The 21,519-nt window shown below is 37.4% G+C and overlaps 2 protein-coding genes across 2 annotated transcripts; one reads left to right on the top strand and one right to left on the bottom strand.

Moving 5' to 3' along the window:
- Nucleotides 1-203: 203 nt before the first annotated feature.
- ERMARD (ER membrane associated RNA degradation) lies at nt 204-16,581 on the bottom strand. Its single transcript, XM_072333466.1, has 18 exons — nt 16,441-16,581; nt 15,135-15,303; nt 13,924-14,063; nt 13,321-13,422; nt 12,352-12,441; nt 11,452-11,549; nt 10,740-10,876; nt 9,529-9,643; nt 8,942-9,044; nt 8,464-8,493; nt 7,723-7,791; nt 6,755-6,925; nt 5,914-5,997; nt 5,077-5,156; nt 4,116-4,244; nt 2,742-2,951; nt 1,370-1,483; nt 204-712 (listed from the first exon to the last, which is right to left on the bottom strand). Exons 2-18 carry the CDS (start codon nt 15,301-15,303, stop codon nt 553-555), a joined length of 2,001 nt encoding a protein of 666 aa, XP_072189567.1. The 5' UTR covers nt 16,441-16,581; the 3' UTR covers nt 204-552.
- DYNLT2 (dynein light chain Tctex-type 2) lies at nt 15,879-21,292 on the top strand. Its single transcript, XM_072332205.1, has 5 exons — nt 15,879-16,016; nt 16,200-16,694; nt 18,450-18,614; nt 19,414-19,572; nt 20,847-21,292. The coding sequence occupies exons 1-5, from the start codon at nt 15,879-15,881 to the stop codon at nt 20,955-20,957; spliced, it is 1,068 nt and encodes a 355-aa protein (XP_072188306.1). The 3' UTR covers nt 20,958-21,292.
- The last annotated feature ends 227 nt before the right edge of the window (nt 21,293-21,519 follow it).

The following is a 21,519-nucleotide window of genomic DNA, read 5'->3' as shown; positions in this document are numbered from 1 at the left end:
AAATTAATTCACTAACTTGATTTGTATTGGGAACGAATAGATGCTTTTAAACAAAATAAACGTGGTGCGTGATCTGAGTCTGTTTTGAACTACTAAAAACAATCATAGCTATCAAGAAATACCCATTCACTGTGTCTTAATATGTTGATCACAATATTTGGTACTATTTCTAGTGCATTTCGGCAACATTAAAAAAAATTTCTGGAATTTGAAAATGTTTCAGAGTATTTATTCATACTCTTAGATACTTACAGTGTAATAAAAAACTTTTTTATAAAATCTTTTTTTATAAACCAATCTACAAAACACATTATATACTTAAAGTAGAACGCGCACCATACTGACTTGGTTCACATTCAGTGAATTTGGCAAGCAGCCTATTCCTCAGAAGCCTGAACTCTGCTGTCAACAGCCTCCTAATACAAATAATAACTCTTGCATCCCACATTTTACAATGATTAAGTTTGCTTTTAAACCTTAGGCTTGACAAGCATGAGGACTCCAAAGCATAAAAGATGTAACGATGTCCAAATAACATTAAAAATATTTAATTTACATAGCTGACTGTATTAATGTCAGCTTTCTGTCACTGAATTTCCTTATTTTTAACAAAGCCTTATTTGTAAGCTGTATGGTTTCATCCCATTTGTTTCTCTCAGGGCTCGTGTATGTCACCAGGTTCTCAGTATACTGCAAAACTGACTTCAAAAACCTATAAGAAATAAAAAGAGAAGTAAAACTCATTGAAGGACATTGAAGGAGAAAAGGACCTCAAAGCCTGACTTAAAGTTTCTACTTTCTCCAAACTTCCAAATTTCCCTCAGGATGACCTATGCATTAAAGTTCATCCTACTTTTGGAAAAGAACCACTCCTTCATTCCAACAGCAAGAAGCAATGATTTTCAGAACTGCAATTAAATAATGGCATAGAAAGAATGCAATGATATAATGTGTAATACAATTTTCCACATACTGCTTCCTTTCCTTTCTCAGTCAAATGTTTCACAATGCAACTTGTTGTTAACTGACACACAAGGAGTACAATTACTTACATATTAAATACAGCTTTTATGCATTAACATTTTTTGAGCATGAGATCGTTTTCTGTTAGTACCAAGGAAGAATCTAATAAGTAAAAATGTGAATAATTGGACCCTACATTTTTAACAGTTATTTCAGTCCTTAGCAAACACTGTATGAGATAGAACCGATGACTATAATTATAGAAAGGATCATAATGCACTAAAAGGTATGCTGTTTCTTTTCTTTTTTTGTTTCCACAGGATGTGTATTGCAGATCAAATCTATTAAACTGGCTATGAAAAACGTGTATGAAACTTTCTACTTCCACAATGCCTTATATACTTACTTTAGGTACTGATGATAATCAGAAGGATTCTTCTTACAGACCAAGTGGACATTAACAAGTTCCAGAGTAATCAACACTAAGATGAGCCGTAACACCGGAGATAAAAACTTAATGCTAGGAACAGACAAAAGTAAAATAAATGAATTAAAATAAACCCAAATTAATCCTGACATCACTAATACAAATATGTATATATATACACACATATATTCTCAGATTTCTTTTTTCTTTTCCCAGATTTTTTTTAAGGTGCTTACAGTGAGAGCAAGGCAGGTCTCTTCTCACTGGTGACAAGATGAGGGGAAATGGCCTCAAGTTGCACCAAAGTTTAGGTTGGACATTAGGAAACACTTCTTTACAAAAAGGGTAGTTAAACACTGGAATAGACTCCCCAGGGAGGTAGTTGAGTTCCTGTCCCTGGATGTGTTTAAGAGCCATTTGGATGTGGTGCTCAGGGATATGATTTAGCAGAGGGTTGTTAGAGTTAGGGTACTATGGTTAGGCTGCGGTTGGACTTGATGCTCTTTGAGGTCTTTTCCAGCCTGAGTAATTCTATGATTCTATGATTTAATGATTCTAGAACCATGCTAAATAGCTGAGTATTTGATAGCGAGAAAGAGTGCAAAAAGTCCATCAGCAAAAAACAGATTAAATATCAAAATCATATATGAGACAATAAATTATGAAATCTCAAAACAGGAAAAGCAAACACATTTAACTAAGACTTCAGAGGAAAACTCACCATCACCTATTAACCCACGGATAATAAAATGGAGATCAACTGTGTTGCAAATATTCTTTGTCCATTTAAGCTGTGTTTCTTAAATAATGTGGTTTAATATTTTGAGGAATATAATCAAGCAAAAAAAAATTATTTTCCAGTTTTTGAAGTAAATTCATAAATCCATTAGAAACACTTGTGAATGGGGACAAAAATAATGTAATCCAAAAAAATCTCTCTAGATCTAATGTATCTAAAAGATACTGATCCAGATATAAGGATAAAGAACAGCAGAACTGGAGGATGAGTCCTGAAATCAGTTTAACATTCTGTACTTGGGTAAAACTCAAATGGCATTTTTTATGCTTAAGCAGGAAAAGTTAGAAATTAAAAACCTATAACTTTAAGTGACACTTTCATTTTAAATCTTAAGGTAAGTAGTGTAGTAATGTTAAAAACACTCATTGAACCTGTCTCCAAATTGAGATTTTCTGCTGTTTCACTGGGTTGACACTTAACTCTGAGATGATTAACAAGAACACGTGAACACTGTATTTAAAACTTGTATGACAAAACACTGAAAAGTAGCAACAGCAGCATGCAACTCTCTCATAAACCCAGCCACAAAGTAAAGAGAAAACATCAGCCAACCTGTTCAGCATTCGTAGATAGTTATGCCTCTGGCGAGAACGTAGAGTCTTTTCTGTCCACTGTTGGTATCTCGACTTAATGCTGGCAATAACTTGTTCAGACACTTGATGGCACTGTGTGCTTATTTTACGGAGTACCACTAACACTTCCAGAACAGGTCGAGGAGAATAGAGTGTGCAAACATATCTATCACACAGTTCCAGCAACAGCCTTCAAAATAGAAAGTAACTGTTAGTTTCAATCTTTTGCCAGTTGGGTTTAACATGAGATATATTTCAGATTACCTGTAGTTTAATTTATAATGTTTAAACTTAAAAAAAAAAAAAACAACAACTAAAAACTGATTAGAAGTAAGGATCTCTGTAGGAGCAGTGGCTGTGCTTTCTATCACTTTATGTAACATAATTTGTAAACTACTGGTGATGAATATGCTTCCCATTTCAAATTAAAGAAATACAGCCCAAATAAACAAAAATGCTTAGCCAAAATGATACATCAAACACATCAAATCAGAGTGTGTCTGTGGTTCAGGCCTCATACCATATTTCAATTCACAATGAATTAGCATCCACCAGAATAAAACTTATTCAGACAAATGGTATTAATTAATAGTCACATCAGTGTATGGTCTTTCTTCTAGGCAGAACAAGTAGCAGATTTAACACCTCTTAAAACACTGGTGGTGAGGCCAATGTTTAACCAACTACACAGTGCATTATAAATTTTTAAAGCAACCAAATACCTTTCTTCTGTCATTTTCTAATCTGCAAACATAATGTGTCACCCACTACTTTAAGCACTCTGCTCTTGCAGAAGTGTTTCTTAATCTCCTTCACGCCAAAATTATCTCTGAGACAGCAAACATTGATGACTAAAAGTGGTAAAAGCAGAAAAATTTTAAAACCGCGTAACAATTTAATAATCAGGCTTCTTTTTAGTAAATGAGAACAAATGCAGACTGATAGGTAGTAAACAGAAGGCATAGAATTCATATAAATAAAGCAGCAGTAAACAAAAGGCATGCAATTTATATAACTAAAGCAATGTATACCATTCTCTTCACGCTATCCTGCCCACACCTCCTGCATTTGATTAGGTGTTTCATTCCAACAACATATCCATTGGTTCACAAGCCACTTAAGATTGCCACCAGAGTACCAATTAAAAGACAAGTCATTCCAATCATCATTCCAGTTTGGTTATAACTGGAATTACCAATGTACCTCTAAAATCTGACCACACATATAACATGAAATTTTCTATTTCAGATTTTTGCTATTAAAGATGGAGAAATGAATAGCTTAGATTTGAGTATTCTTGCGGTGATCTGCATGTACAAGCTGGCAGTGGAAACTGGGAAAAGATCAAACTCACCTCTCTGTTGCGACAGTACTTATTAGGTCATCTGAATTACAGCAGTTATGGGGTAAATACTGCTGCAATTGAGAGAGAATTTCAGACATCTTTAAAACTAATGCACTAGCTTCAGTATTTCCTTCCAACCTTAAAAAATAAAACAAGAAATAGTGATTTGAGATGACAACACTATTCAGTACTTATTATTTGTCTAGGTTGCACAGAACAAAATGCAGATAATGACAGCAGTGAATTTGATATCCACTCTCACTTTCTGCTATTTTAGTTTTCCCTCTATCTATATATCTTTATCTATCTATAAGTATGACTTTCTTTATCCAATTAAAAACAGCCTTTTCTGTCTCAGCAGTCTTCTTTATCACTTTATTCCTCCACTTATTCATTAAAATCCTGAAGCATATTAGGTATATGCCTGACACATTGTATTTTCATCTCTTAGCTCTATGTCAGCATAATTTCTTCCAGTGATAATATAACTGACTTTTTCATTTTCAAATCACATAAGTACATTATACTCTTTCTTCTATTTAATATCTCATGTAAAGTCCTCAATTAATTCAGCTACTACTTTCTTGTTCCAGAGCAAGCAATTGTTTTCAGCTTTATACCTGATGACCCATCTTTTTGTTTTTGTTGTGATGGGCTCAACATCTAGTGTAATTTCCTAAGGCTCCTTCAGTATCTCTTCACAAACAGAACAGCTGGTCAGTTTTGTGTTGGTTTCAAAGGACTCCAGTGTTCTCTTCCAGATAGCAGTGTTTGTAGTTTTCCCCAGTATCTTTTGGCTACAGATACGTATAAGCAAGGATTAAGTTGAAAAGAAAAATGAAGGGGTCTTCTCACAACCCCTTTGGTGTCTAACATCTTACTAGTAAGGAATCTGATAAGACTCTTAATCTCAAACTCTGTTGTTTGTATGTTTTTGAGAAGTATCTTTTCTAAAACAGCATACACATACCCCTTAACTGTTTGAATATATTCCTCAGACACTGTTGGTAATTCATGCCATAAGCAAATGCTCTTCATACATTCTAGCACCTAAAAATCAAGAACATGTTATGAAAAACTTCATGCAAAGTACAGACTCAGACAAACAGGACTACATATTATAGTTTTCTTAATGGCTATTTTAGGAAAAACAACAACAAAATAGACTGCAATACTTATTAAATTACTTGTTTGCTAGTTATAATTTGTATTATTAAGGTTTATCTTAGGGCAAAATGCCTTGATGCTACAATATCATCTGAAGAAACTAATTTACTATTCTTTCTTCCCTTCCTTTGATATTAAGAAAAAGCCTTTGTAAGATACAATTCAAAAGCTGTCTAAAATGAGTACTGTTTACTGCAAACCCAAATCAATAAAGAATTGTCTTCAAACAGTTCATAAACTAATTGTCTGAGAAATACTGTGACACTGAAAAGCAGATTTTGCTACACTGAGAGAATTTCAAATAACTGGCTTTCAAATAACAAGAACATTACTTATGGTAGCCCAATCCAAGATTCAAACACTACTTAATCCTTGTCAGGGTCAAGAAGATTAACAAATCCATAAAGCAGTAAACATTCAGGTAAAAATAAAGCTATACGATGATTTGAGCAGGAACAGTATATGCTGTATGACCAGCAGTGTGCTTAATTACCTCTCAAAGCCTAAAAATTCATTAGGGGAAGAAAAAAAAACAAACAACTTAGGTAAAATCCTAATTTTTTTGGACCATCAAAGTTTGAAGACAGCAACTAAGGCTATTTTTAAGGATCCATAAATGCTTTCAGTTGCAAGGACTTACCTGTTTCTTGAGTCTGGAAATGGGATGAAACCGAGAACGGTAGCAACTTGCACAGTTCATCAGCGGCTTTATGATCAGGTGTTCCTGATTACAAAATACCAGTTCTTTAAACTGTCCTAACTGTGAGCAAACCTAGACTTATGCTTAACTGTATTCAAGCCAACTACACTACTGAAGTCAGACTTCCAAATTTCTGAGAGACTAATGCAGTAATCATCAGTTTAAAGCTTAGTTTCTCTGACATTTTCCATGTAGAAATGCTGGCAGTAGCTGAAAGATAACTAATTACATACTCTCTTAATGCAGCAGCATGAAAATCGTCTTTATAAGCTAAAAGAGTTCCAACTAATAAATAGAAGATTTATCTCAAAGGTTGCTTAACCAGATTAAAAGTAATGTCAAATATGAACAGGAAATTTGGGGGAGCAAATATAGTAGTAGCTAATGTTACAAAATATGTACTGCATACATATAAAAGTATATGCAGTAAGGAGAGTTAACAAATCACACCTCCATTTCTAAACTACTTCCATTATTTATAGTAGGTCAGAGAGAAAGAGTTTCTCAAATATTACATATCCCCCTGGGTAAGCTACAGTTGTTTTATAGAATGGATCAACTACCTGAATAAGGATTAGTCAAGCAAACAGATTAAGATACAGTAAGAAAGGATCATAATTCGGAAAACTTTCTATACTTGTTTCTCTACAATCCTAAAAAACATACTTGCACAGTTTTTCACTTAGAGGAATATTTCATTTCCATGGAAAGCTGCTGTCAAAAGCTCTCTAAAATCACATCTGTCATCCAACTCTTCTGAGAGCATAATATTGAGCCCCACCTTAAAAGCAACCATGTCTTCATCTGAGAACCTGCAGAGTAGTGTAATTGCAAATGCCAACAACTGATTGGCTATTTCTCTGGGAAATGCTTTTAGATTGATCTCTCCATGGCTTAAATGATCTCTTATGCGTGGACCCTCCTGGTGGTTCAAGAAATCCCAAAGAAATTCCTGTGGAGATATACACCAATAGAGGTAAGCATATAGAGTGTCTTCTAAAAGTTAAAAATACATTTGTGTCCATAAGAAAAGGGGACTTTAGACAGAGAAAAAACCACAAACTATGCTCATAAGAAAATAAAAAGGCAGCTAGTGCACTGTGCTAGCTTCTCGAGAACCTTAAAACTGACATACAAGCTATTCCATAAAGAGTAACAACAGATTTTCTCTGATTTTATGTCCCAAGTCCTCCATAGCCTCGTTGCCTCTGACTTCCAGTGCAATAAACTCATATCTTTTTTACAGTCTTGAGAGACCTCTAAATTTAATCTCTCTGTTTTTCATGTTGACTCTCTGTTCAGGTGGCAACATGCAGGGTATGCTCTGGCAAGCTTGCAGCTATACTGTTGTATGATCTGCCCACCTAGTATAGGTTATGCCCCAGAAGTAACTAGAAAACGGTTTAGCTTTCCTCATATGAGGCATGTTTTTCTTCCACTCTCCTCTGCTGATCTTAGAAGTCTACCACAGACAACTCCTAGACCTGAACATTTCTGATAGAAAGACTGTTAGATTCTAACCAAATGTAGCATGTCAGGTACTACTTTGTATCCTTCACAATGAAACAGCAACAAGTTTCTGAAACTACACTACTGGAGAGAGGCAACAAGAGATAAATAAATACATGATCATAAATACGCTGCTAAATTTTAGGAAAACAAAAACCAAACCAACCAACCAAATAAACCCAAACAGATGAAAAACACAAACAAAATCACAACAACAGAAAGAACTTTCAAAATACTTGCCATAGCAGGTTCTTCAAGAACTGAAGGAAGTTGATTGATTTCTTCATTAGCCAAATGTTTTGTTAGCATCTAGAAAAAGTCATTTGAATAGAAAAACACTAAGTAATGAGCTTTTCTAATATGTAATAATTATTTCAGCTACTTCAGAGTCAAGGTGCCTATTTGTTACTGACAGACTGAGATAATTCAATAAGAGTTGTTAAGACTGAGGATTTCTGCTTGCAGGGTTTGTTTGTATTTATTTTGAATAACTAAGTCTACCAAAAATGGCAAAACAATTGTTTCTCTGAGATGAAGAAATATAAAATAAAAACATTTAAAAGAATTTACCCAGGGAGAGACTGTGGATGCCTCGTCCCTGGAGGTGTTCAAGGCCAGGTTGGATGGGGCCCAGGGCAGCCTAGTCTAGTATTAGATATGGAGGTTGGAGGCCCTGCCTGTGGTAGGCAGGGGGGAAGCTGGTCAGAGCTTGATGATCCTTGAGGCCCCTTCCAATCCAAGTCATTCTGTGATTCTATGAAATTAAATTCTGTTCATTATAATTTGTATGCTTTTGTTATGTTCTGCAGGATGCCACATTTAAAGTGCATTTGCTGCCCATCATTTTCTACTGGGAAAAAATTTATAAATAATCCCTTATTCAATGTAACTAATAAGCATGTTCTGATCACTACTAATGATGTAAAAGTTTAAATGCTGACACTGCTATGAATTTAAAAAATAAAATAAAACCACAAATACCTCATCAAAAGTGGTGTAGAAAGCAGAAGACTGGAACAAAAAACAATAAGCATTGTTTGATTACCAACGGAAAATAATTATATGGGCATATAAGTGAATAAATCTAAGTTCAGTATACATGAGATACCGGAGGTGTATGAATAGCAAATAAACCCTTACAAAATAAAAAAGAGAACTTTTTTTACTAAGTTTTTTTTTAATAAATGGAACATGATTGACTTTCCTCTCTCAACTACCATTCCAGAACACTAACCTCGAAGTACTTTTTCAGACCACTTTTACTGGCAGGCATCTTTTATCCTTATTTTTTAGTTAAAAGAAAGAAAAGGTCATTCATCAAAATGTACTAGAAATTTGTAAATGATGTTCTACTAATTCTCAGATTTTGGGGGAAGGAAATCTAAGTTTACACTACTGCTACCAGAATAATTACTGTGCATGTATGGCCAGCACTAACTGATTTTAGACAGGAATTTACCTCAGCTGTTAGCAATCTATTTGGACATTTATTAGTTGTAGTGAAGAGCAATCTAAGTCCAGCTTCCAGCTGAGGAAGTAAGAGAATCACACAGTCAGCATACCTGAAAAAATAACAGAGAAACTGTTTCTTTTCCCTCACTTAAAATACAATCAGAGTGGAAATTTGAGATCCGGGTCAAACAACCCAGACCAAAATTCCTTGGTAATAAGACTACGTGAAAACTAAATGACTTTCCATGCCCAGCAATAGCTGACCACCTAATTCAAATCAGCTCAAGGATGACACTAACTTACAAAAACATGAATGGAGAAGGAAGATGAAAAAAATATTTATTTAAAAAACAAACAAACAAACAAAAAAACCCAAAAACAAACAAAAAAACCCCCACAGCATTCTAATACATGAAGAGCTGTTTCCCTTTGCTTTGTCAAGCTCTCCTTCTCAGCTACGTCTCCTGAAGATTCAACAAAAACCTTTGGAATCTACAAATGCTGCTGGCTAGTGTTTTATAAATCATGAGTGTCTACAAATAAAAATGCAGAACAAGACAAAAAAATAGGAGGAAAAAGATTATGAATGATTACCTACTCTGCTTGAAAGCTGTTAAAGCAGCCATCCAAAAGGGCAGCATTGTCCTTAGTACAAAGTTAGACACTTGCAGTAGTTCTTCCGCTACAGAAAGTGTTTCTTGATTAAGATCTGCAAGTCAGCAAATCAGCATCGATAATTTACATACAATTTACGGTTTTGTAATTAATTCTTCACATTTCATTGAAAAGATAAGATTACTTCAGCATTTATAAAAGGGGGACCTAAGCTACTCCATTCATTTCAAATACAGCAGTGATGGCAATAGATTTCAGATCAGAAACTGAGTTTATAAGATTGCATTTCTATTCATAATGTAAAATGACACAGTAAATGCAGTTAAAAAGTCATGGGTGCTTTTTCCTGAGACTAAACCACATAGTAACTGGCTCCAGTTTCTGTTCAGTTGTTCTCCATCTGCTTCAAGTACTTCAGAAAAGTGTAATACACATTAATAGGATCAGTATGAAATTGTTCCTATGTTATCCAATTTTCTGTATTGACATTTAAGCTGGATATGAACCAGCAGTGTGCTCTTGAAGCCTGGAAGGCTGACTACGTTCTGGGCTGCATCACAAAAGAGGTGGCCAGCAGGGAAAGGGAGGTGATAACCCTCATCTACTGTGCCCATATGAGGCTCCATCTGGAGTACTGTGCCCAAGCCTGGGGCCTCCAGTAAGGGGAAGGATGCAGAGATGTTGGAAATTTTCAACTGCTGACTTTTCCTGAGGTAAGTGTCTGGGTACTGAGGATGTGGTACTCTTTCACCACAACCTCCACTGCAAGATGCAGAGTATTCCTTGCAGCTAGATGGGACCCTTGCAGCTAGAATCCACTGATTCTGGAAAGAATTAAAGATTTTCATTAAAAAAAACTAGATGACTATTAGAGGAAGTGAGTTCTCATCATCAAAGCATTGAAACGTATAGCTGAAGTCTTAGCTGTACTACTAACACACTTCAGTGTGTTACATTTATTTTAGAATTCAGTATTTTTTGTTTTGCCAATCAGTACAACAGTCTATATATTAAAATGTTGTCTAAGTTGTCTACAAGCACAACTGATTCATCTAAAAGCATTATATACAAGTATCTTACCTAAAAGATTTGGTCATCTAACTCTGGAAAGCACATTGTTTTCAATTCTTGTAAATAATGAAACAATAAAGAACGTAGAAATAAGTAATGACTAAAGGTTAAATACTTGCCTGGAAATGCATCAAGATCCTCTAATCTAATGAAGGTCACATAAGGTCGATGTACTAAAACATATTTAGTTTGCAGAAGATATGTCTGTAACAGCTGACCCAATCCTGCAGTTAAAAAAAGCAGCATAGCACAATATCTAGGGAGAATATTACAATGTATTAGAAAAGCCGATACAACAACATCTTTTGCAAATAATCCACATTTCTGAGTTAGGGACAAAGGTTTCTTCTGCTCTTTCAAACAAGATCCAGTACCTATTTTAACCATCCCTCTTGGGTAAGGGAGCTCAGTGATTAAGTACATTTTACAAGCATGACAAAACAATGTGGAGTTAGGAGAAAAAAAAACATCCGTGCATTCTCCTTGGCTGCTGCTGCTTCTCTTCCTTTCCTATTCTTCTACCTTTCATTTTGATTTATTCCTTACTGCCCAGACCTTAATTTTCTTCATTTTTCCTGACACAAAAACACACTGTTCCTAAAACTGATCAGTTTCATAATGGCTGAAGTACTCTATGGAAATCTAGTTCCAAAAGAAGCAGTAGCAGCAGCAGGACAAAAATGGAGAAAACTGTCAGGGCACTACCAAAGGTGTTAGAGAATTATTATTATTATTATTTCTCTTTGTAAGAGTAGTAAGTTTTATTAATTGATTCTCAAGCACTGTTAGTCTGACTGGATGAGAAAATAAGATTATTTTTTAAGAACTTACTTTGCAGGAATTTCTTGTGGGGATGCAAACCCATGCCACAAAACATTACGAAGATTCAGACCATACGGCGATCCAATGAATATCCTCAGTACATTCATCTAATTAATAAACAAAGTCATTACTACATGAAGAAATTTATTATTTATTACTCTGTGTCTTGCCCTGACAGGAAACTGGAGAAGTTACTGAGAAACTATAATGTCTGCTGTCAAGACAACTGGTCACAGCTTGTCATAGTAACTGCAACTCATTATTTGTAATTCCCAGTACTCTCTGAGAGGAAATGTTAACTTACTCATACATGTTGTAGAATACAATACAGAAAGAACAGAACTGCTAAACATCTTAAACAGTTATGACAGGAAAACAAATTAAATCAAGTTTAGCTTTTACTTATCATACCACACATTCACAGTAATTTAATATGAATTAACACAAAAAAGAAGAATTTGCATTCAAAGCTGCATTCTCAGTGTTCCTCTGGGAAAAGGGAAACTGCCTTTAACAGTAAGAATATTATAAAGCATTTTACTACAGTGGTAATGAAAGGGAACACACATTACAAGAAACTGCCACTGCGAGACTTATGATCTCAAGTTGTGCAACTCAAAAAGAGGTGGACAACACTGGCTTGTTTATCCCCTTGTCAGATTTGTGACATTTTAAGTACATGGGTTTTTCACATAGAAAAGCAATTAAAAAAATTATGGGCTACCCTTTAAAATTATTTCAATTTACAATTGTAATATTCACCGTTCACATGTATGTAAACGAAAGTTTTCCCAGCATATTACAGAATTTGAAACTCTTCTTTAGCACAAGCAAAGACTATGACTAGAAACCAGGCAAAAAAGAAGATCAGATCTATGTTTGTTATTTATTTCAAAACTGTGCACTTACTACAACTTGTCCAAAAACAACTGCAAGCTGCTCAGAAGCAAGCAAATCTCTTAGGAGGAAGGGACAATCTTTATCAACAAGTAAAAATACCTATTATAAAAGATAATAAGTAGAAGTGATTATAACATGAATAATTCTGTATGTTTCTTTGTATTTCAAGCATAGACCTTGACTAATTTCATCCAATAAGCATCTTCTTTGCTGTAAAAACACTAACCCACCAACTGAGAAAGTCTTTCAATTCTACTCTTCCATGGCAAATTAAAATCTATGGACTGCATCAGGAAAGAGTGCATATCCTATGCACTCAGTTATGATTTTAACAGTGTCTACAGACACCTTCATCTCTCCCCGCTACTCCAAGAAAAAAATAAATAAATTTGATAATAAATAAATAAATAAATAAATAATAAACAATAAATAAAATTGAAAAAAGAAAGCAAGAAAGCAAGCATAACACCATATAGTTAAGGGAATTTTTAATTGCTTCAAAAATTCACCACCCCTTCAGGCTTGGGAAAATTCTAGGTGTGAACCTTTTGTCTACTGCCCTTTCCTCATAAAGACTTAACAACCAGTTAGTCTGTCTCATCTATGGGCAACATATGCTAACAGGAAAGCAAAGTGGGGAGAGGCAGGGAGGAGATGGTTTTCCCAAGAACAATAAAACAACAGGTGTTCCATTCTCCCCAGCCTGCGTGCTCCCCCTTAACAGTGGTGGCACCTATGAGGTTATGGAGTGAAACAGAAAAAGGAATCGATAGTTGAAAAATACAAATGAGAGTGTGGGAAAAAAAGGAAGAAAGGAACTGAGACCAGCTCATCAGTCCAGCTTCCTATTAGGTCTTAAATTATCTGTACTCACATAACACGCAATACTGTCACTTTTTCAGCGTGCAATTAAATCTAAGAGCTTATTCTCATCTTATAAGACCAAACCTGCAATTGAATCTTCATGGTGGCACTTACATCACCCAAAGCTCTCTCCAAGCACGACGTTAGTTTCATTAACCCAAGAGCAACTTCTGTAGATTGGGCGCATTGTAGAACATCAAAAACTTCAAGAAATAACTGTGTGGTTTGGGAAGGGGGATTGGAGAGAAGAGGAAGAGCGTTGAATTACATATTCAGAAAGAGAAATCAAAATCACACAAAAAATGTGATACAAATATTCATCTGTGATAGTCACTATGCAAATACAGAAAGAAAATCATGCCAAGGTAATCAAACTGTGGATGACTGAAGGGTTACTGTCCACCTCTTACATTTTCAGTCAAAATTTATATCTAGTACCACACGTTTATAAAAACTATCAATGACTTTGCATAATAATATTTGATATTAAGCACAGACCATTAGATTTTGCAGAAAATGATCCTACCATCTTTGGTTAGAACAGGCCCAATAATATATATATAATTACTGAGTCAGGAAAGTTAGAAGTGACTATATATCAGAGAAGGACAATTAGTCACAAAATCTAAGCATTTTGATTCATGGATCTCTTTTGTGTGTTCTTATGAAAAACTTCCACATGTGTAAAAATACAATTGTCAACAGATATTTCCATACCTCTGTGGAGTTTGTCCAGTGGAACCACAATGCATACTGAACTACAAATTTCTCCTTGGTCAGAGATTTGAAGTGCAAATTAACAGATTCACATACAGGTCCAAGTGATCGTATGCTTTTGATATAATCCACACTTTGATCTTGAATTGAAAAACAGGATGTGGTTAGAACCAAACTATACTTTAAAAGCCATAACAAGTAAAACCTCCTACAGCTTGTATACATATTTAGCTCAAACATTTTTATCCCTGTAAGTTCAGCACAACCAATAAACTACAATTTACTGCCCGAAAGAACGCACAAATGAACTACAGAAAAGTACATTGTGAAACCAGATTCAAGTGCCTTCTCCAAAACTAAACTTAATGCAAGAAAATATGGAATTGAAGTTCTATTTATGTTCTATTATAATACATCTAATTACGCTCAATTTTTGTTGAAAGTGGAAGAATCCACTAGTAAAAGAGTACAGCAATTCCACAAAACCAAGCTGGAAGCTACTACAAGCTTTGAGGGCTTAATCAAACAGCACCACTTACACCCTTTAAAGAATACGGAGGGATGTGGTACCCTACAGAGTGGTATAACTGCTTCTCTTTGGTGGCACATTTCACCTGACTCATGGAAAAATATTGCTCAAGGCAGAAGCATCTATTTTGACCATTTCTGCAAATTAACAAAAGCTTGCAGTTTGGCAAACAAACAATCTGCCAGTTCATCAGAACAGAAATATTTTGTTCTTCTTGAAAAAGCTTAATTATAAACTGTTTAATATACAGAAGGGAGAACAAATAATACTTCTGTACAAGTAAAAGTTGGAGAGAAGGAAACAAAAACCACAGTAGCCCTACTGATGGCTCCCAGGTGTTTCAAATTTACTGCAAAAGACATATAAAGAGCATAGAGGGAAATAAGTATGAGTCAAGAGAGTGGTAAAACTCCTTATGTGCAGGTAAAAGGAGCTGGGAAACAAGAATGGGGAAGCAAGGATGGAGCTATCTATGTAGCACAGATTACATGAATCTTAGGAGTCAGCTATAACAAGATACCAAAAATGGACGAAACATTTAAAGCTCTCTGTAAATAATATATGTACATATTCTAACAGTTAAGCTAATTCTATACTAAAATAAAATAACTAAGTTCTGAGTACTGTGTACATTAGTGAGATTCTGCATCAGCTTTAAACATATTACCAGAAGAACACCAACCTGATTCAAGATAACACACATGCTCTGTAATGGCTTGCCAACATACTTCTCCATTTTCAGACACAATATTATTAATATCATAGCTGTCTTTTTTCTCAAATCCAAGTTTGCAAATCACGTAATGCACAGCTGGGGAAAGACAAGTAGTGACCAAGTCTGATGACGCCATCTGAAAAGGGAAGGACAGAATTGCTTTTAGTTGCAGAATTTCAGTTTGGTCTATTTCTGATGCATTATGCCTACCAAACTAATCACAGGGAAGACACTCTTTACTCAGAGAGTTGTGAGGCTCTCTGAGCACAGGCTGCTCAGAGGCTGTGCATGCCCCATCCCTGGAGGTGTTCAAGGTCAGGTTAGATGGAATCCTGGGCAGCCTCTGAGCTGGCTGACGGCAGCCCTGGCCATGGCAGTGGGTTGGAACTGAGGGGGTGTTAGTGTCCCTTCTAACTCAAACCATTCTGTATACAAGGGCTGCTTTGAAACAATGCCTCCTATTTTGTTGGCTCATGACATCAGAAGTGGATGTTGGTTGTATGGCAGTACAGGTTGAACCTTCCCACCAATGTTCCATTACGTTGCCATGAGACAGAAGGCAGCAGGGGGCAGTCTGACCAAATGGCATCTGACGTGGAAGCACATATGAAGAAAGAGGATGGAACTGAATTCCTCCATATGGAAAAAAAATGGGACTCGGTGACATTCAATTGACACTTGCTGAACGCTTATGGAGACCAAACAGAGGATATGGGGCAGCAGGTGGTATGTTTCAGCAGTGGTAACTGCAACATGATAGACAAGCCACGTCCTGGTCACCCATGTACAACTGTCACACCACAAAATGACCATCTCGATCAGCTCATCCATGCTAACCGGCTACTAGTGGTGACTATACTGAAAAACAGCACTTTGAAACTGTGAATGTGTAGAGTCAAACAATGTTATTGTGCTCTTTGTATCTGCTGTAGTTTTCATAAAATAAATAGGAGGCATTAATTTCAGAGCAAACTACATAGACAGACTGAAGATCACGGTCTGTACATAAGCTCTGCACACCCTCTGCTGCAGTCAGGTGCCATCGGGAGTACCGGGCCTGCTATTAACCTAAGATGGCCGCAAAGCATTGTTCGACAAACACTTCGCTCGGTCCTTCGCTTCGGGTTTCATCGCCAGAGCACCACGCCAACAACTGCAACTCCTCGCTGCGCATATCACAAGGGACGAGGCCACGGAGAACCCCGCAGGCCCAGCTCTGGAGAGCAGAGCGCTCACACACCCCCCCCACCCCGGCGGCCGTCGCGGCCATTACCTCCGCTGCTGCCGGGCCCTCCCGCTCTACGTCACGGCGCGCCGCTGAAGCGCAGCGTCACGCCGGCTGCACGCGAGCGTGGCCGCTGCTCCCGGCGTTGGGAGCGGGGCGGAGGCCGCTCCTTCCAGCCGCACCCTCCTTGGGGAAAGCGGCGCCGCCGGCCCGCAACCATGGAGGAGTCCCCCAATGCGTCCAAGTTGCCCGCCACCCCCAGGACAGGAAGGAGGCGAACGAGCGCGTGGGATAGAAACCCTGTGAGCGGCCGCGCCGGGACGACGGGTGTGAGGGAGGCGTGGCGGTCATCGCGGCCGCGCCCCGCGAGGGGCGGTGATGGCCGCTGGCTGTTCTGTGGGTGAGGGACGAGTGTGCCCTCCGCTCGGAGAAATACGCTGCTTGTGTAACTTAAAGGCAACTCTTGTTAGAGCTACCCTAACAACAAGAAGTATTTCGTTCAGATGAGCCAGCAGCTTGCCCATGTGACCCAGAAGGCCAACGGGATCCCCCCTCTTTTAAGAGGACCTGTAATGAGTAGGTTAAGGCAATAACCTACTCATTACACCGAATAAGTTTTGACTTTCAGATTATGAGAGTCCATGGCCTGAGCGGAAGCTTGCCTACTTACATCTTTGTGCAGTATCAGTGCTATTCAGGGCTCAAATTGTTGGCATTAATCTTCTTCTCTAGAGACATTAAAGACCTTTCTGTAAGTTTTCCTGTTCCACATACTGTAGGGAACCTGCTTAATCATGGGATTTGGATGTTGTGACCCCTTGAGATCCCTTCTAACCCCTGCAACACTGTGATGTCATATCAACAAACACTTGCAGACAGTTTGCATAAGGGCTACCATCATCATAGACAGCTCTTAGGAAAATTAATGTTAAGGAAACAGGAGATACAGGTGTAGGTAATGTCTCTTGTGTCAACATGGGTAATGTTTAAGTGATATCATATGAACTGTTTTGTTTCCCTTATTTTCAGACTCCCCTGGCTAAGATGCTTGTGAGCCTGTAAGTAAGGCATCTTATCAAGAAAACTGTGCTAGATTTTTGTGTTACCATAAGTGTGTTCTATTTTTTCTGTCCCTTTTAGTGTGAGCCTTTCACCATGGTTTTATATCCTCTTTGTGCTCTCTCCTTAGAGGTAGCTGATGATTTTCTCTGGTTTAAGTTCTCCCTAGTCAGAAAGTAGAGCAAGGGACTGAAGAATTGGCGAAACTGGGAAGTGGATACAAGGTAGCTGGTATGGATGACCTCTTTTTGTTGCTTTTGTTGCAGTCTCACTGGTTCTGTGCACTACTGTCTTCTCTTATTGTTTGAGGGTTCTGCTTTAAGCCACCCATGGGGAACAGCAGGTGATGGCACCTCTATGTATCATTAGGCTTGCAGCTTGTATTTGAGGAAGGCCAGCTTTTGTTTTTGTGCTGAACTGTGTTACAGAAGCTGGGCGGGGAAAAGATTTGGATCTTCAGAGTTCTAATGACTCACAAAAAGAATTACTGTCCTGCTTTCAGGTTCCAACTAAAATGACAAAGCTTGAACATAGAAGTACTTTTAAAATTAGCAGATGAAGAAGTTAACACAGAAAGCATTTGCTTAATAGGACAAGTAAAATGTCCTAGTAAACAAACCAAGGATGATGTATTTTGGGCTTCGTGTATGAAATTCAAATGAGAATCTTGAAAGTCTTGAGCAGGGGGTTGCGTTGTTTTCCTCTAAAACCACAGTGGATGCTGGGATGCTTTTCTTTGGCTGAGATTAAATACAAACTTACTTTTATTTTGTGTAAAAGAGATGAAAATTGAGCAGAAGGTAAGTACTGTTCTCCTTAGTGCAAGTAGTGGTCTCAAAGCAGCCTGAAAAAAAGCTATCAGTTTTCCCCAACACACTCCTCGGCTGTTTTGTTGTTGTTGTTCCTGTTATCTACTACCACAAGATATTTTTTAGAAGCCATTAAACACTTGGTCATTGATATGTAATGCAGATTTTTACTTTCCTTATTTTGCACAGATGAAAGGAAAGATGAAGCTAGGAAATGAAGGCTTAACTCCTATGAAAGAAGAGTGTTCATCAAAAGCTAATGCAAAAATAAAATATCTTAATAGTTACAGAATGGAGCCATACAATAAATTTCAGGATCAGTTAGTAAGAGACAAAGCTCAAGCAATACTAACGGTACAGTATTTTTCGGTGAACTGTCTATTCCTTGGCAATGGTAATTTATCTTGCAGTGATTATACAAATGGAACAGTGGAAGTTGCTTAAATATATGCATAAGTCTTAGCAGGCATTTGGGTTTGGCACACATGTAGCATGAATGTGCTCTCTTTTGTAAGGTGCAAAAGGCCTTCTGCAACATAGACACAAAGCGTGTGCTGTTAACATCGAGCTGAAGCTTCTTACGCTCCTTCCCACTTCTTAACTGGAGTGAGCTGCAGTACAGTTCAAAGTAGCCCGATCTCCAAAATATCCAGACATTCAACTTGTGAAACTCTATTTCAATTATTTCTATTAATATCACATGAATTGCATAAAATATGCCTGGTGTCCTCAATAGTCTGACCACGGTGTATAAAAGTTAGGCAGGAAAGAATGGGAACATTCCATTAAGTCAAAATGTAGCTGTTAGCAATACCTTGAAAAGATACAATCAACTCTTGTAATTCTAAAGATGTGCCTTCAACTGGTATTTGTAGCACTCTCTTCCAGTGAAAAGTGCCCAAATTTTGGAGATGAATAATACATCCCTGTTCATTGAATGGAGATTTGTTGGACAAGTTTAATTGTCACTTTCAAAAACTAGATAAAGCATTTTATAATAGTACAAACAGTACGGCCTTTCCTGTTTGAGAGCATTGTTTATACTTTACAGTTTGCCCTGCTCATCAGTTCTTTTAAGGAAAATACCTGTAAAAATGTCTTGTAAAAGACTCTCAGGATGAGAACTAAGATCTTTCAATGTTGTTTTTGACAGAATAAACTTGAACAGGCCAAGTATGATGCAGATTCTAGTCCATCCTTGTGTGCTTCTCTCTCAGAAGAAATATTGAAGGCTACAAAGGACATGGGCTTTGACCGTTATAAGTACGTGGTAACAGTGCTAATTGTGGAGAAGGCAGGTCAAGCAATAAATGTGAGCAAACAAATTATTTATAAGAATATATATATCAGAATTTTACAACCGTACAGTCTCTTCTTGGTGTTCTTCCATATTCACCAAGGCAGTGAGAGGTGATCTTGGAGCTGTTAGATTCCTTACTTGTTTGGGGTTGGATTTTTTTACGCTTAATTTCTTTTTTATTATTATTATTTATTTTCTTTTACTGAGGCCAGTAACAGTGGTAAGCAACCCATGCATTTCTGTCAACCAGTTGTTTCCACTTAGTGCTATGGCAGGATAACTGCGTGAGGGCAGTGAATATTTCTCTTTTTCCAATGACTGTTGATTTCCAGTTTGGTCACTGCATGTCAGTGCAAAATGCAGTGCAGTTGTAGCATGGGGTGACGTGGGAAGGAGTAGGTGCCCACAAAATGAAGAACTGTTTTAACTGTAGCTGCTGCCAAATGGATGTTCCTGGGACCACAACTTGACAAGAGTGATGTGAACTTGGTACATGCAAAGCAAAAGCATTACAGTTTTTGTGTGTAAATTTGCAGTGCTCACTTTGACATTCAATGCTCTTTCTGGTCTCTTCGTGAATGCTAAAGAGCACTTGTAGTTAGGAGTGTTGAGAATCACCTCTTAAAACCTTGTGTCTTTCTGAGGTGAAATCATACCTTGTTTTTAATGTACTGTGTGAAACAGTATTTGAAGGGATGCTGCCTTCAGTCTGTGAAAGGCTTTCCTCTACACACATTGTCAGTGCTGTGTCAGTATGCTGTTTCTAAATCTGTGCTGTGTGGGTGTGGAGATGTAGGATGGGATGGTCTACTCAAACGCTCCAATGAAGAACTGGCTTATTTCAGCAGTCAGATTTCACATGTTTCAGATTTGAAAAGAATTCTACCCGAACAAGTCGAGAGTTCAGAATAGCTACAAGTACGATTGAGTTATCTGCTGGAGGTGGAGGGGAGCAGCTACTTCTTAGTTCAATTTGTTGCCAACACTGCTGTCTCTTGGTGTTATGTTACAGTATGCTGAAGTGCTGACAAATGAACATGAAAGAGAAGTGAGTTTTTGGTGCAGACACGTTTGGGTCTGTTGTGGTGGGATGTTTAATATGAAGGAAGAATATGCATTTTAGTGTCATACAGCACTTGCTCGTTTTCACTGCCATTGTGCAGTTCTATTTGTAGCTCTCATAATGTAATTATATCAGCACTCGTGAAATGCTGTGTGTTCTTTCAAAATACAAGAACAGCATTATGAATAACTCCACTGATAGCTTTGTCTTTTCTTTCCTTTAGGTTGCCAGTAGATGGGTCTGGGATGTTCAAAGAGACACCTGGATTTCAGCTAAATGCGAAACCGAAACATTTATTGCACTGGCTTTGATAATGGCTTGTTATTATGAGTGACGCTCCCAAGAAGATACACCTGCTTTTTTGCAGCACAGTGCTCTGTATATATGAAAATGTTCAGAGCATCCATTTACCCAACTGCATCGATCCAAAATGTAGCACAAAAATAACAAAGCTGACGTGATAGTTGAGACAATTTTGGCCAGTTTGCTTTGTAAAAACTGGTTTCTGAAATGTGTATGGTTGAGTACATATGGGCTTCATCTGTTGTAGCACTCCAATGTGGAAGTCAAAGCAACTGGTGGAAAGCCAAACTTCAGCACATTTTGAATGCTGCTTGTCTGTTGCATGCATTGAGTTGTTAATGTTTACAATAAATTGTAGCTAATGGTTTTCTTGAATGTGCACTTTCTTGAGAGAGAAGGCAGTGCTGTTTGGCTTTTTTAATGTGAAGGAGGAAGCCATCTTTTACATGCTTAATTTGTGTGAATTTCCACATATGCTCCTGGAAGGGGCTGAGTTTGGTCGTTGACTTCCTTGACTGTTAGTCTTGTTCTAAGTACTGCAGTGCTCAGGCGGGTGAATTCAGCAAGCAGCTTCTCAGGACAAGGGCAAGAAG

This window comes from Excalfactoria chinensis, chromosome 3, assembly GCF_039878825.1.
Source record: "Excalfactoria chinensis isolate bCotChi1 chromosome 3, bCotChi1.hap2, whole genome shotgun sequence".
Taxonomy (NCBI): Eukaryota; Metazoa; Chordata; class Aves; order Galliformes; family Phasianidae; genus Excalfactoria; species Excalfactoria chinensis.
This window is presented reverse-complemented; position numbering and strand designations above follow the sequence as displayed.